This window comes from Equus quagga, chromosome 18, assembly GCF_021613505.1.
Source record: "Equus quagga isolate Etosha38 chromosome 18, UCLA_HA_Equagga_1.0, whole genome shotgun sequence".
Taxonomy (NCBI): domain Eukaryota; kingdom Metazoa; phylum Chordata; class Mammalia; order Perissodactyla; family Equidae; genus Equus; species Equus quagga.
The window spans coordinates 40,011,217-40,025,447 of record NC_060284.1 but is presented as its reverse complement, the minus strand read 5'-3'; the positions used below and the strand labels follow the sequence as shown (position 1 = coordinate 40,025,447).

The window sequence follows — 14,231 nt, the reverse complement described above, 5'->3', positions numbered from 1 at the left end:
GTTGGCTATCCAGTGAACCACATCTCGCAGGATTTCTGCCTTTGTGTAGCCCTGAACCACATTGACCTGGGCTTGGCCATTTGACTTACTTCAGCCATTGGGACATTAGCAAGGCTTGATAAGTACTTGCCTGTTGGGGCTTGTCCTCTTGTAATACTCCCTCCTGAATACCCTGAGGCACCAGAAAAGAGGTCTAGCTACTCAGCTGGAAAGACTACACGGAGAGAGATGCCCAGTTAGTCTCCAACTGTTCCACATTCCCTTCTCAGGTCACAGACATGTGAGTGAAGCCAGCTTGGATTTCTAGCTACAGTTGAACCTCCAGATGATTGAATTCGTGTGAGTGACCCGGGCAAGACCAACAGAAGAATCAATGAGTTGCACCAAGCTCAGATTGCATAGTCATGGTCAAATACATTCTTTTTAAACCACTAAATTTTGGGATGTTTGTTACTTACCAACAAATCACTGGTACAGGAAGGGAATATTTTGTATTTCTCCCTGGAATTACAGTCCTCCCAGGAGGGCTGTTAGTGCTGGAATGGTTACAATCCTCCTCTTCATCCATCTACTATTATTCCACTAGATCCATTTCAAGTCCATTTTCTCAATGAAAGCTTGTTGCATATAATTAAAGACAACATTGAATCTTCCCTTTCAGTCCATAGGCCTTGACTATATGTTGGATCACGTTACCTAATTTTTTTCTACATTGTAGCTTGAATTTTTTTTTTTTGAAGATTTTGTTTTTTTCCTTTTTCTCCCCAAAGCCCCCTGGTACATAGTTGTATATTCTTCGTTGTGGGTCCTTCTATTTGTGGCATGTGGGACGCTGCCTCAGCGTGGTTTGATGAGCAGTGCCATGTCTGCGCCCAGGATTCGAACCAACGAAACACTGGGCCACCTGCAGCAGAGCGCACGAACTTAACCACTCGACCACGGGGCCAGCCCCCGTAGCTTGAATTTTTAACTTTTTTAGGGTAAGGAGTACTTAATATATTTTGGTTCAATGAAGTAAACAGTTTTTGAGCAATGTATGTGAAGTACTGCACTAGGAACTACGTTAACCAAGGTCTTCAGAAGCACACAGTTTTGGGTGAAGTAAGAATGAACATACATAGCTGTACAGAAGGTAGACTATGATCACTGCTATAAAAGTGATACAGGGAAAGCTTAATTGTGCCCAGGGGCAATTTATATTTGTGTTGGGTCAATATATAAATAATTGAAAAGAAAGGGTTTCATGAACAAGGAGAATAGCTTTAACAAAGGCAGAATTGGGCAATTGCCAGACAAGGTCAGAGCTGGTTAATATGGCATTTCAAGTTTGACCCTAATTTACTATTTTTAGTGGAAGATTTCATTGATATGTAGCATATATAACCAAGTACATAAATTATAAGTAAAAGCTCCGTGAATTTTCCCAAGATGAACATACAACCTGAAAACAGCATCCAGATTGAGAAGTAGAATATTACAGCATCTCAGAAGCATCTCTTTGGTATCCCCTCCAAATCCCTACCACCCTCCAAAGTAGCTATTATCCTGCTGCCTCTCCTGATTAGCTATGTGTTTAAAGTTCCAGGAGAATATGGAATACTTAATTTTTCCTTTACAACACCCAGCAGTTCGTTAATGTAGCTAACATAGGATATAGTTGTGTTAAAAAGTTTGGTGTTGTATTTTATTTTAAGTATATTGTTTCTGTTGAAGCTTACCTTATAAAATGTTGAGTGGCCTTATTTTCGTGCCCCTAAATCAGATCTTCATTACTAGCTTTTTAATTCTTTCCATGTAGGTACAATAATCAAGATCTATTATAGATATGCAATCTCCTATGGAAATCCTTGGGGCTGGATATGTTTAGAAATTTAGAATTTGGATATTAGAAAAGCAATACAGTGCATGTATGATATATTATGTAATACTCCAAGCAGAGGCTGGGGTATCACTGTGCAATTATGTACATGAATATTTCTTCAATGGAACAAATGAATAATCACACTAAATTAGATAAATGACTGAAATTAACCTCATATCAGTTTAAACCAAGTTTTGCCACCAAATGAATTTTGGTGCCAAACTTACAAAACATCTTTTAGTTTTTACAGCTTTTTAAGCTTTCAGTTGTGAATATGGGATTATAGGCCTATAAAACATGTATGCTTTTTAAGACTACTGCATTCTAAGTATATTTTGCCTTGTTATCTCTTCAGATACTTTAATGTAACATTTTTCACTTTTTAAAGGAGTAATAGAAACTTCAGAAGTAATTGCTGCTTTGAAATCATTGGGTATGAATATTTCTGAATCTCAGGCAAAAAAGATTCTACAAAGGTCAGCCCTTATCCTTATTTTTAATAGTTTTTATTTTTGTTTAACATTCTATGTTAGAAAATAATTGCTATAAATGTAGCTCCTTCATTTCTTCTTAGGTTTGGTAACATCAGCTTTTATTGACAGTGTTAAATGAAAGAACTTTAAGAAATTTATTGAACTGTGAGAATGCTGCTGACTAAATCACAAAGTGTTCTCTTTACAAAGTCCCCAGGATAAAGTTCTGCCTGCTTCTAGTTCAAAGAATAGTTGTAATTCTCTTAAGCAATTGATTTAAAAAAATTTTTATTTTTAGCTTTTTTTGACATACAAAAAAACTGTACATAATTAATATATACAACTTGATGAGTTTGGAGGTAAGTGTATACCAGGAAACGATTACCACAATCTATGCCGTAAATATACCCATCACTTCCAAAGTTTCCTCCCACCTTCTTATTTATTATTATTATTTTTGATAAGAAAACTTCCTTTTTGTAGTTAAAACAATTTTTTAAAAAATTTTGATTGAGGTATAATTGACATCACATTATATTAGTTTCAGATGTACAACGTAACGATTCAATATTTGTATGTATTGTGAAATGGTCGCCACAAGAAGTCTAGTTAACATCCATCACCATACATAGTTACAAAAATTTTTTCTTGTGATGAGAACTTTTAAGGTTTATTGTCTTAGCAACTTTGAAATATGCAGTACAGTAGTAAAACTATAGTTACCATGCTGTACATTACATTCCTATGAATTATTTCTTTTATAACTGTAAGTTTGTAGCTTTTGACTCCTTCACCCATTTTACCCACCCTCAATCCCTGCGTTTGGCAACCACCAATCTGTTCTCTGTATCTATGAGCTCATTTTCTTTTTAGATTCCACATATAAATGAGATCCTATGATATTTATCTTTCCGTGTCTGACTTATTTCACTTAGCATAATGCCCTCACGGTCCATCCATGTTGTTGCAAATGGCAAGATTTCATTCTTTTATGTGGCTGAATAATATTCCATCCATGTGGTATACATATATTTTCTTTAGCCATTCATTTGTTGGTAGACACTTAGTTTCCATGTAAGATCGACCCTCTAAGCAACTTTTTAAGTATACAATAGCTTAGTCTTAATTATAGGCACTATGCTGTACAGTAGATCTCTAAGACTTATTCATCTTGCATAACTGAAACTTAGTACTCTTTGACAATACCTCCCTGTTTCCCCCTGCCCCCAACCTCTGGCAATTATTATTCTACTCTCTGGTTCTAGGAGCTGACTACTTTAGATTAATTATCTAAGTGGTATCATGTGGTATTCATCCTTCTGTGTCGGGCTTATTTCACTTAGCATGATGTCTCTGGGTTCATCCGTGTTGTTGCAAATGGCAGGGTTTCTTTATTTCTCATGGCTGAATAACATTCTATTGTATGTATACACCACATTTTCTTTATCCATTCATTTGATAGCAGACACTTATATTGTTTACATGTCTTGACTATTGTGAATAATGCTGCAATGAACACGGGAATGCTGATATCTCTTTGAGATAACGATTTCATTTCTTTCAGATAGACACCCAGAAGTGGGATTGCTGGATCATATGGTAGCTCTGTTTTTAATTTTTTGAGCAACCTCATACTGCTTTCCATAGTGGCTGCACCAACTTAAATTCCCACCAACAGTGCACAAGCGTTCCCTTTTCTCCACATCCTCGCTTGTTACTCGTCTTTTGTGTTTTTTTTGATAGTAGCCATCTTAACAGGTGTGAAGTGGTGTCTCATTGTGGTTTTGATTTGCATTTCCCTGATGATTAGTGATGTTGACCACCTTTTCACATACTTGTTGACCACCTGTATGTCTTCTTTGGAGAAATGTCTGTACAGTTCCTTTGTCCATTTTAAAATCAGGTGTTTTTTTTTTGCTATTGAGTTGTGGGAGTTCCTTATGTATTTTGGATATTAACTCTTTATCAGATATGTGGTTTGCAGATATTTCCTCCCATTCTGTAGGTCACCTTTTCATTTTGTTGCTTGTTTCCTTTGCTGTGCAGAAGCCTTTTAGTTTGATGTGGTCTCTCTTATTCATTTTTGCTTTTGTTACTTGTGCTTTTGCTGTCATATCCAAAAAAATCATTGCCAAGATCAGTGTCGAGAAGATTTTGCTCTGTTTTCTTCTAGGAGTTTTACAATTTCAGATCATACATTTAAGTCTTCAATTCATTTTGTGTTAGTTTTTCTGAGTGGTGTGAGATATCAGAACTTCACTCTGCTGCATGTGTTTATCAAGTTTTCCCATCATCTATTGAAGAGACTGTCTTTTCTCCACTGAGTATTTTTGGCTCCCTTGTCAAATTTGCATTGATCAATATGCGAGGGTTCATTTCTGGGCTCTTGGTTCTGTTGCATTGGTTTATGTGTCTTTTTATACCAGTGCCATACTGTTTTGATTACTATAGTTTTGTAGCATACTTGAAATCAGGAAGTATGATGCCTCCAGCTTTGTTCTTCTGTCTGCTTTGGCTAGCTGGGGTCTTGTGGTTCCATATGCAATTTAGGATTGTTTTTTCAATGTCTGTGAAGTGTGCCATTGGAATTTTGAGATGGATTGCATTGAATCAATCTATAGATGGCTTTGAGTAGTGTGGATGTGCTAACAATATTAATTCTTCCAACCCATTAACATGGCATGTCTTTCCATCTTTTGTATCTTCTTCAACTTGTGTCATTCAATGTCTTCTAGTTTTCAGTGTACAGATCTTTTACCTCCTTGGTTAACTTTATTCTGAAGTACTTTATTACTTTTGATCCTATTGTAAGTGGGATTGCCTTCTGAATTTCTCGTTTAGATATTTCGTTGTTACTGTTAGAAATGCAACTGATTTGTGTATGTTGATCTTGTATCCTGCAACTTCAATGAATTTGTTGATTAGTTTTACAGTACTTTAGTGGAGTCTTTAGGGTTTTCTATATATAAGATCGTGTCATCTGCAAACAGAGACAATTTTACTTCTTTCTGATTTGGATGCCTTTTTATTTCTTACTTGATTGCTGTTGGCTAGGACTATGTTGACTCGAAATGGCAAGAGTGGGCATCCTTTTCTTGTTCCGGAGTCTAGAGGAAAAGGTTTTAGCTTTTCACTGTTGAGTGTGATATTAGCTGTGGACTTGTCATATATGGCCGTTATGTTGAGAGACGTTCCTTTTATATCTAATTTGTTGAGAGTTTTTATCATGCAAATGCATTAAATTTTGTCAAATGCTTTTTCTGCATCTATTGAGATGATCATATGGTTTTTATCCTTGATTCTGTTAATGTGGTATATCACATTTATTGATTTATATATGTTGAGCCATCTTTGTATCTCAGGAATAAATCTCACTTGATCATGGTGTATGATTCTTTTAACGTACAATTGAATTTAGTTTGCTGTTATTTTTGGGGGGATTTTTGCATCTGTGTTCATCAGGGATATTGACCTGTAATTTTTTTTCTCGTATTATCCTTGTCTGGCTTTGGTATCAGGTAATGCTGGCCTCATAAAATGAGTTTAGAAGTGTTCCCTCATCTCCAATTTTTTTGAAAAGCTTGAGAATGATTGGTAGTAAATCTTCTTTAAATATTTGGTAGCATTCATCAGGGATATCATCTAGTCCTGGGCTTTCTTTGTTGGGAGCTTTTTGATTACTGATTCAATCTTCTTCTTCATTGTTGGTTTGTTCAGATTTTCCATTTTCTCATGAATCAGTCTTGATAGGTTGGATCTTTCCAGGAATTTATCTATTTCTTATAGATTATGCAGTTTGTCAGTGTATAGTTGTTCATAGTAGTGTCTTATGATCCATTGTATTTCTGTGCTATCAGTTGTAATGTGTCCTCTTTCATTTTTGGCTTTATTTATGAGTCTTCTCTCTCCTTTTTTAGTTAGTCTAGCTAAAGGTTTACTAATTTTGTTTATCTTTTCAAAGAGCCAGCTCTTAGTTTTGTTGATCTTTTCTTTTGTTTTTCTGGCCGCTATTTCATTTATTTCTGCTCTGACCTTTATTATTTCCTTCCTTCTGCTAATTTTTGGCTTAGTTTTTTCTTCCTTTTCTACTTCCTTGAGGTGTAAAGTTAGGTTGTTTATTTGAGATCTTTCTTTTTTCCTTAATGTAGGCGTTTATTGCTATAAACGTCCCCCTTAGAACTGCTTTTACTGCATACCATAAGCTTTGGTATGTTGTGTTTCCATTTTCATTTTTCTTAAGATATTTTTAAATTTCTCTTTTGGTTTCTTCCTTAACCCATTGGTTGTTGAGGAAAGTGTTGTTTAATATCTACTTATTTGGGCATTTTCCAGTGTTTCTCCTATGATCTCTAGTTTCATATCATTGTGGTCAGAAAAGATGCTTGGAATTATTTCAGTCTCCTTAAATTTGCTAAGACTTGTTTGAAGACCCAAGGTATGATCTATCCTTGAGAATGTTCCATGTAAGCTTGAGAAAATTGTGTATTCTGTTGTTGTATATATCTATTAGGTCCATTTGGTCTAATGTGTAGTTCAAGTCCAATATTTCCTTCTTGATTTTCTGTCTGGATGATCTATCCATTGTTGAAAGTGGGGTACTGAAGTCCTGTACTGTTATTGCCAGCTGGGAGCAGCCATGGTTCTGGGGTATGTGCAGGGTTATGGGGGTGGTGGCCCTGGTCCTGAGTCTCTGCAACAGCAACTCCTATTGGGAGGGGGTGCAGCAGTGTTTCTCTCCCCAGGGGGTCTATGGCAGCAATGGCTGTGGGGTACATTAGTGGTGAAGGCTGCCAGTGTTCTCTGCAGAGCAGTCCCTGGGGTCTGCACCAATAAACACCTCAGGTTCCTTCACTATGAAAGCTGTGGGGAGTCTGTGGCTGTTGCAGGGACTGTAAAGGCTGCTGGGGCCCTCCACAGAGCAGACCACTGGGAACCATGATGGCACCTGCCATGTGGCTGATAAAGTCAGCCCCCACCATTCTTCTCTGTTCCTTGCCATCTCCAGACATTTCAGCTAAGCCAGTCTCCCCAGTGATCCTTTCTGTGTGGTTATTCTCCATTGTTTGCCTTACTGTGTTGCGGTAGATTCTTAATTGGACTCTTGAGCCCTCTCAGGGCTGTTTTCATTTGTGGATAGCTGTCTAATTATTGTTTTTTGTGGGGGGAGGATGGCTGGTGTCTCCTGCTCCACCAGCCTGCTGATGTCACTAATCTCTCCTTTTGTTGAAAGAAAAGGAATAGAAAAGGCAAAACTCACTACAAAAATCAAAAGGGGAATTTTGTAACGTTAGAGGTTTAATTCACCTAAATATATAACAATTCTACATTTGTGTGGATCTAATAATATAACCTCAAATTTATAAAGCAAGAATTGATTAAACAACAAAGAAAAATAGATGAATCAATGATTCTAGTAGGAAAGTTTAATACAGACTTCTCAGTAATAGCTAGTACACACAGACAGAAAAATATGAGTGAAAACAGAATATGTGAACAATACCACCATCAATCTTTACCTAGCAACATACGTAGAATATTGCATTCAACAACTACAGGGAATGCAATCTTTTAAGAACATATAGAAAATCTACAAAAATCAACCATATGGTGGGTTATAAAGGAAATGTAAAAAATTAAATAGAATTGGAATCATACAGGATATGTTCTCTAACCTTAATGCAGTTAAACAAGAAATAACGGGGTTTTTTCCCAGTAATTTTATTGAGATTATAGTAGTTTATAACATTATATAATTTTGGGTGTACATTATTATTTATCAATTTCTGAATAGACTTCATTGTGCTCACCACCAGTAGTCTAATTTTTGTCTGTCATCATACATATGTGCCCCTTAACCCCTTTCGTCTACCCCCAACCCCCTTCCCCTCTGGTAACTACTAATCTGTTCTCTTTATCCATGTATTTGTTATCTTCCACACATGAGTGAAATCATGCAGTATTTGTCAGAGAAATATCTGGCTTATTTTGCTTAACATCATACTCTCAAGGTCCGCCCATGTTGCTGCAAATGATACGATATTGTCTTTTTTTATGGCTGAGTAGTATTCCATTGTATATATGTATACACCACATCTTCTTTATCCATTCATCCGGCACTTGGGTTGCTTACACGTCTTGGCTATTGTGAATAAAGCTGCAATGAACACTGGGGTGTATAAACCTCTTTGGATCATTGATTTCAAGTTCTTTGGATAAATACCCAGTAGTGGGATAGCTGGATTGTATGGTATTTCTATTTTTAACTTTTTGAGAAATCTCCATACTTTTTTCCATAGTGACCACACCAGTTTGTGTTCCCTCCAGCAGTGCATGAGGGTTCCCTTTTCTCCACATCCTCTCCAACATTTGTTGTTTTTTGTCTTGGTAATTATAGCCATTCTGATAGGTGTATGGTGATATCTAATTGTAGTTTCAATTTGCATTTCCCTAATAATTAGTGATGTTGAACATCGTTTCATGTGCCTATTGGCCATCTGTATATGTTCTTTGGAAAAATGTCTGTTAATATCCTCTGTCCATTTTTGATCAGGGTGTTTTTTTGTTGTTGAGTTGTATGAGTTCTTTATATATTTTGCAGATCAACTCTTTGTTGGACAAATGATTTGCAAATATTTTCTTCCAGTTGGTGGGTTGTCTTTTCATTTTGTTAAGGGTTTCCTTTGCTTGGAAGAAGGTTTTTAGTCTGATGTAGTCCCATTTGTTAACATTTTCTTTTGTTTCTCTTGCCCCAGTAGACATGGTATTTGAAAGATATTGCTAAGACTGATGTCCAATAGTGTACTGCCTATATTTTCTTCTAGCAGTTTTATGGTTTCAGATCTAACATTCAAACCTTTAATCCATTTTGAGTTAGTTTTTGTGTGTGGTGCAAGATAATGGTCTGCTTTCACACTTTTGCATGTGGCGATCCAGTTTTTCTGGGCTTTCAATTCTGATCCATTGATCTGTGTGTCTGTTTTTGTGCCAGTACCACACTGTTTTGATTACTATAGCTTTGTAGTTTATTTTGCATTGAATCGGTAGATGGCTTTAGGCAGTATGGACGTTTTAACTATGTTTATTCTTCTGACCCATGAGCATGGAATATCTTTCCGTTTCTTTGTCTTCAGTTTGTTTCAATGATGTCGTATAATTTTCAGTCAATAGCTCTTTCACCTCTTTGGTTAAGTTTAATCCTTAGATATTTTATTCCTTTTGTTGCAGTTGTAAATGGAAAATAAGGTTTCTTACAATAAAAGTTTTTTATCAGGATTGATAAGATAGTTTGATACAATCTTGGTAGTTTCATCAGTTTATGTATTTTTTTATTGATGTGACAAGAGACGTTTTATAAACCATTATACACTAAATTATATCTTGCTACATTGTTTGGAAAATTGGAAATTCTAAATCATACTGCTAAGATATGCTGCTAAGTCATACTCTAAGATAAATTATAGATTTCCAATAGCAATGATTTATCCAAAAGTTATTTATATAACTTCCGTAAACATTAGTTATAGCTCTAGGTGCAAAGGATGCAGTTGTGAACAAGCCAAAGCTCCTGCTTTAGGGTTTCTGGCCAACAGGGGAGCTAGTACCAGCTGATTACAATACAGCGTCATAAGTAAAAGCAGGATGAGGGGGTGCTGACTGCTCACTAGTGAATTCTGTGGTGGTTATTTTATTCACTTGAAAATATCTTTATTTCACTTTAATTTTTTAAGGAGATTTTGTTGTATATAGAATTCTAGATTGACAGCTTTTTCTCTTTTGGTGCTTTAAAGTTATCATTAATGATGTTTGCTAGTATGCATTGTTTCTGGTGAAAAGTCAGTGGTTGTTTTTTCCGTTTCCTCCTTGTATGTAACCCTCTCTTCCTTCTTTCCTCTCTCCCTCCCTTCCTTCCTTCCTCTCTTTCTTGAGCTCCAACATTGCTCACATAGAGAATTTCCATTGAGCTCACAGCCCTCCAGTAGTTATTTTGGTCAGACTGATGGAGTCATGCATAGCTTAGTATTTGGCCAAAGTTGCAAAGAGATACCTGTATAGTTTTGGAGCATCCTCCAAAATTTGCTGTGCAAATTCCTGCCCTGTCAGCAGCCCTCAGCTCTAATCTCTTTTTATTCTAGCTACTTGCTCTCTGTTTAGGCTTCTACTCTTTGTGCTACAGTTTGGAAAGTGGCCCCAGACAGGACCAGAGTGAATGGGGAGCTAAACTCATGGGTTTTCCTTATCTCAAGTATCATCACCATGTCCTGTTTGTAGTCCAGTGCCTGAAAGCAGTTACTTCATATATTGTGTCCAGTTCCATAATTGTTGATAGTGGGAGGATAAGTTCTACACCCATTATATCGGCTTGGCTGGAACTGAAAATTGTACTAATCTTTTTGTTGAAAGAATGGAATTTGTTTTTTAGACTTTCCATTCAGAAAAATGCTATTGAAAAAAGCATTTCACTTAATTCCACCTTTTACTCAGACTGTAGAAACTACGTCTAATGCTTTTTGTGATTTGAGATGCTTAAAAGTTGTGTAAATCCTGAATTTTGCATGGTAAAAGTGAGTCTTCTTTTTAAATTCATAAGTAAAAGATTACTTTAAAATTGACTTAAAAGCTTAAGTAGGGAGAAGAGGGTCAGAGGAAAAAATGCTACTAGAAGAATCAAAAGCTATAAGGTTGACCTTCAGTGAATTTTATTCATTTATTCATTCATTCAGCAAACATTTATTGAGTGCTCAGTGCTGGAGATATAAAGGTGACTTAGAAATGGTCCTTCTCCTTAATAGATTATAGGCAAGTTTGAGAGAAATATATACAAGTAAATAATTGAAAAACAATACAGAGTAAATTCCATTAGAGGGGCATTCTACAAAATATCTGATCACTTCTCTTCAAAACTATCAAAGCTGGTAAAAACAAGGAAAGTCTGAGAAACTGTCATAGCCAAGAGAACCTAAGGAGACAGGATGACTAAATGGAATGTGGTGTCTCAGATGGGATCCTAAAACAAAAAGGACGTTAGTTAAAAATTAAGGAACCCGGGGCCGGCCTGGTGGCGCAGTGGTTAAGTTCACACGTTCTGCTTCTTGGCAGCCTGGGGTTCACCGGTTCGGATCCCGGGTGCGGACATGGCACTGCTTGGCAAAAGCCATGCTGTGGTAGGCGTCCCATGTATAAAGTAGAGGAAGATGGGCATAGATGTTAGCTCAGGGTCAGTCTTCCTCAGCAAAAAGAGGAGGATTGGCAGTAGTTAGCTCAGGGCTAATCTTCCTCAAAAAAACAAACAAACTAAGGAACCCTGAATAAAGTGGGAACTTTAGTTAATAATAACGTATCAAGATTGGTTCCTAATTGTAACAAATATACGACAATAATGTAAGATGTACCATTAGGGGAAACTGGATACAGGGGTATGTGGGAACTCTGTTCTCAATTTTCCCAAGAATCTAAACCTGTTCTAAAAAATAAGGTCTATTAAAAATATGGAAAAATAGCAATATTCATGAAGCCCAAAGGAGCAACTTCTATAATTAATATGTAAGAAGCTTTTAATTAATTTTTATAATGGTGCTAAATTTGTTATAAATGTTATAAGCACTATTTTTTTTAAAAATTTCAGCATTGACAGTGATGGAACAATGACAGTAGACTGGGATGAATGGAAGTACTACTTTTTGTTTCATCCTGCAACAACCATCAATGAAATTGCTCGTTTCTGGAAGCATTCTACTGTAAGATTACTTTGTGTTTTACTCTATTTTTATTTTGCTGTAAGTGTCATAGGCATTATTGTGATCACATAATCCCTATAATACTTCCAGCCTCAGTGGCTGAAGTAACAGTATTCTCTCCTAATAACGTTCTACTGATTTAGCAAGGAGTGTTAGTATTATAGATAGAAACACAGCTCGGATTTCTTTGTTTGCTAAAACCTAGAACTTAAAATAGATACCCATCTGCTGAAAGGGCCTACTTTGTGTTGAGAATAAATTACTTTGATATAGTTAACTGTTCTAGAAAAGTGGAAAAATAATATACTTTTTTCCCCACAGATATGATGTACTCAATTCAGCCTTCTATCATAGGAAATGTAAAGTCAAAGATTAAGATTCCCAATTTTAGAATCAGAAAGGATCAAATATATAATCTACCTGCTCTTTTTATGTAAGCACTTGACTAGAGGAACAAATGAGATTTTGTAATTAAAAACTTTTTTTTCTTTTTTAGATCTCGGATGCAGGGGCTTAAGTGAATCATTCAATTCATGGCGTACTGTTTGCATCCACCCTCGTGACTTTTTGTCTCCTCTTCATAGACAATCTAGGGGAGGACTAAGAACGTAGGCTTTGGAGTCAGACTGCCTAGGTTTCAATCCCACATCTTCCACCCACCAGCTATATAGGCCCTCTGTACCTCAATTTCCTCAATTATATACTGAGGATGATATGGTAAGAGTTTTGATAATTAAATTAGTTAGTACCTTAGTGTATTTAGAAAAAGGCAGAGCAGGTAATATATATATTCAATAGAGATGTCACTTATTATGATAGGCACCTATTCTGTTCCATCTGTGTTCTTGAACATGTATATATTCTTAGGAGTCATATAGTATTGTTTCATGTGTGTGTCTTTAATTTATATAAATGGTATTGTGCTAAAGGTCATGTCTGATTTCTTGCTTTGCTCACTCAACATTATGGTTTTAAGATTTGTCCTTGTTGTTATGCATTCATATAGTTTATTGCTTCTAACTACTACATAGTATACATTTAACACATCTTCCTTATCCATTTCCCTAGTAATAGACATCTAGGTTTTCTCCAACTCTCCACCCACAAAAAATGCTCTTCTCTCATGTACCTTAAAGAATTTCACATGGATTTCTGAGTCAAGACGAATGTGCATTTGTAAATTTTACTAGAGTATCCATTCTTTTTTTTTTTGAAGATTGGCACCTGAGCTAACATCTGTTGCCAAATCTTGTTTCTCCTTCTTCTTCTTCTTCTCCCCAGAGCCCCCTGGTACATAGTTGTATATCCTAGTTGTGCGTGGCTCTGGTTGTGCTATGTGGGACGCTGCTTCAGTATGGCTTGATGAATGGTGCCATGTCTGCGCCCAGGATGCCAACTGGTGAAACCCTGGGCCACTGAAGCGGACCGCGCAAACTTAACCACTCAGCCACAGGGCCGGCCCCTAGAGTATCCATTCTTAATTTTATAAATTATAGCCATGTTGTTTCCCAGAATGGCTTGCATATCAGCTTACCCTCCCACCAGCAACTCATGAAGGTTCCTGTTTTTCTACATATTATTGTTGCTTGGTATTATCCAATTTTCTAATATTTGCCATTCTGTTGTATATAAAGTGGTATCTTGTTGTTTTAACGTGCATTTCTTTGATTCCTAATGCATTTTAAACATCTCTTCATAGAAATATTAGATATTCACATGTTCTTTTCCATGAATTGTCTGTTTATATTTTTGTCTATTTTTTTCCAGATTTATCGAGATATAACTGACATATAACATTGTGTAAGTTAAGGTGTACAACATGATATTTGATACACTTGTATATTGGGAAATGATTACCACAGTAGGGTTAGTTAACATCTCCATCATCTCACATAATTACCATTTCTTTTTTGTGATGAGAACATTTAAGATTTACTCTCTTAGCGACTTTCAAGTATATAATCCCGTATTGCTAACTATAGTCACCACGTTGCACATTAGATCCCCAGAACTCATTCATCTCATAACTGGAAGTTTGTACTGTTTGAACAACATCCTTCTGTTTCCCCCACTACCCAGCCCCTGGCAACCAACATTCTACTCTCTGTTTCTATGAATTTAGCTTTCTTAGATTCCATATATAAGTGAAATCACGCAGTGTTT

The 14,231-nt window shown here is 36.3% G+C and overlaps 1 protein-coding gene across 1 annotated transcript in view; it reads left to right on the top strand.

The window, feature by feature from the left end:
• The window catches only part of LOC124229845 (calcium-binding mitochondrial carrier protein SCaMC-1-like), a 56,303-nt gene that overhangs the window by 17,430 nt on the left and 24,642 nt on the right, over positions 1 to 14,231 (top strand). The window contains 2 exon segments of the mRNA XM_046645318.1: positions 2,250 to 2,337; positions 11,957 to 12,069. Coding sequence (XP_046501274.1) covers positions 2,250 to 2,337; positions 11,957 to 12,069 — 201 coding nt within the window.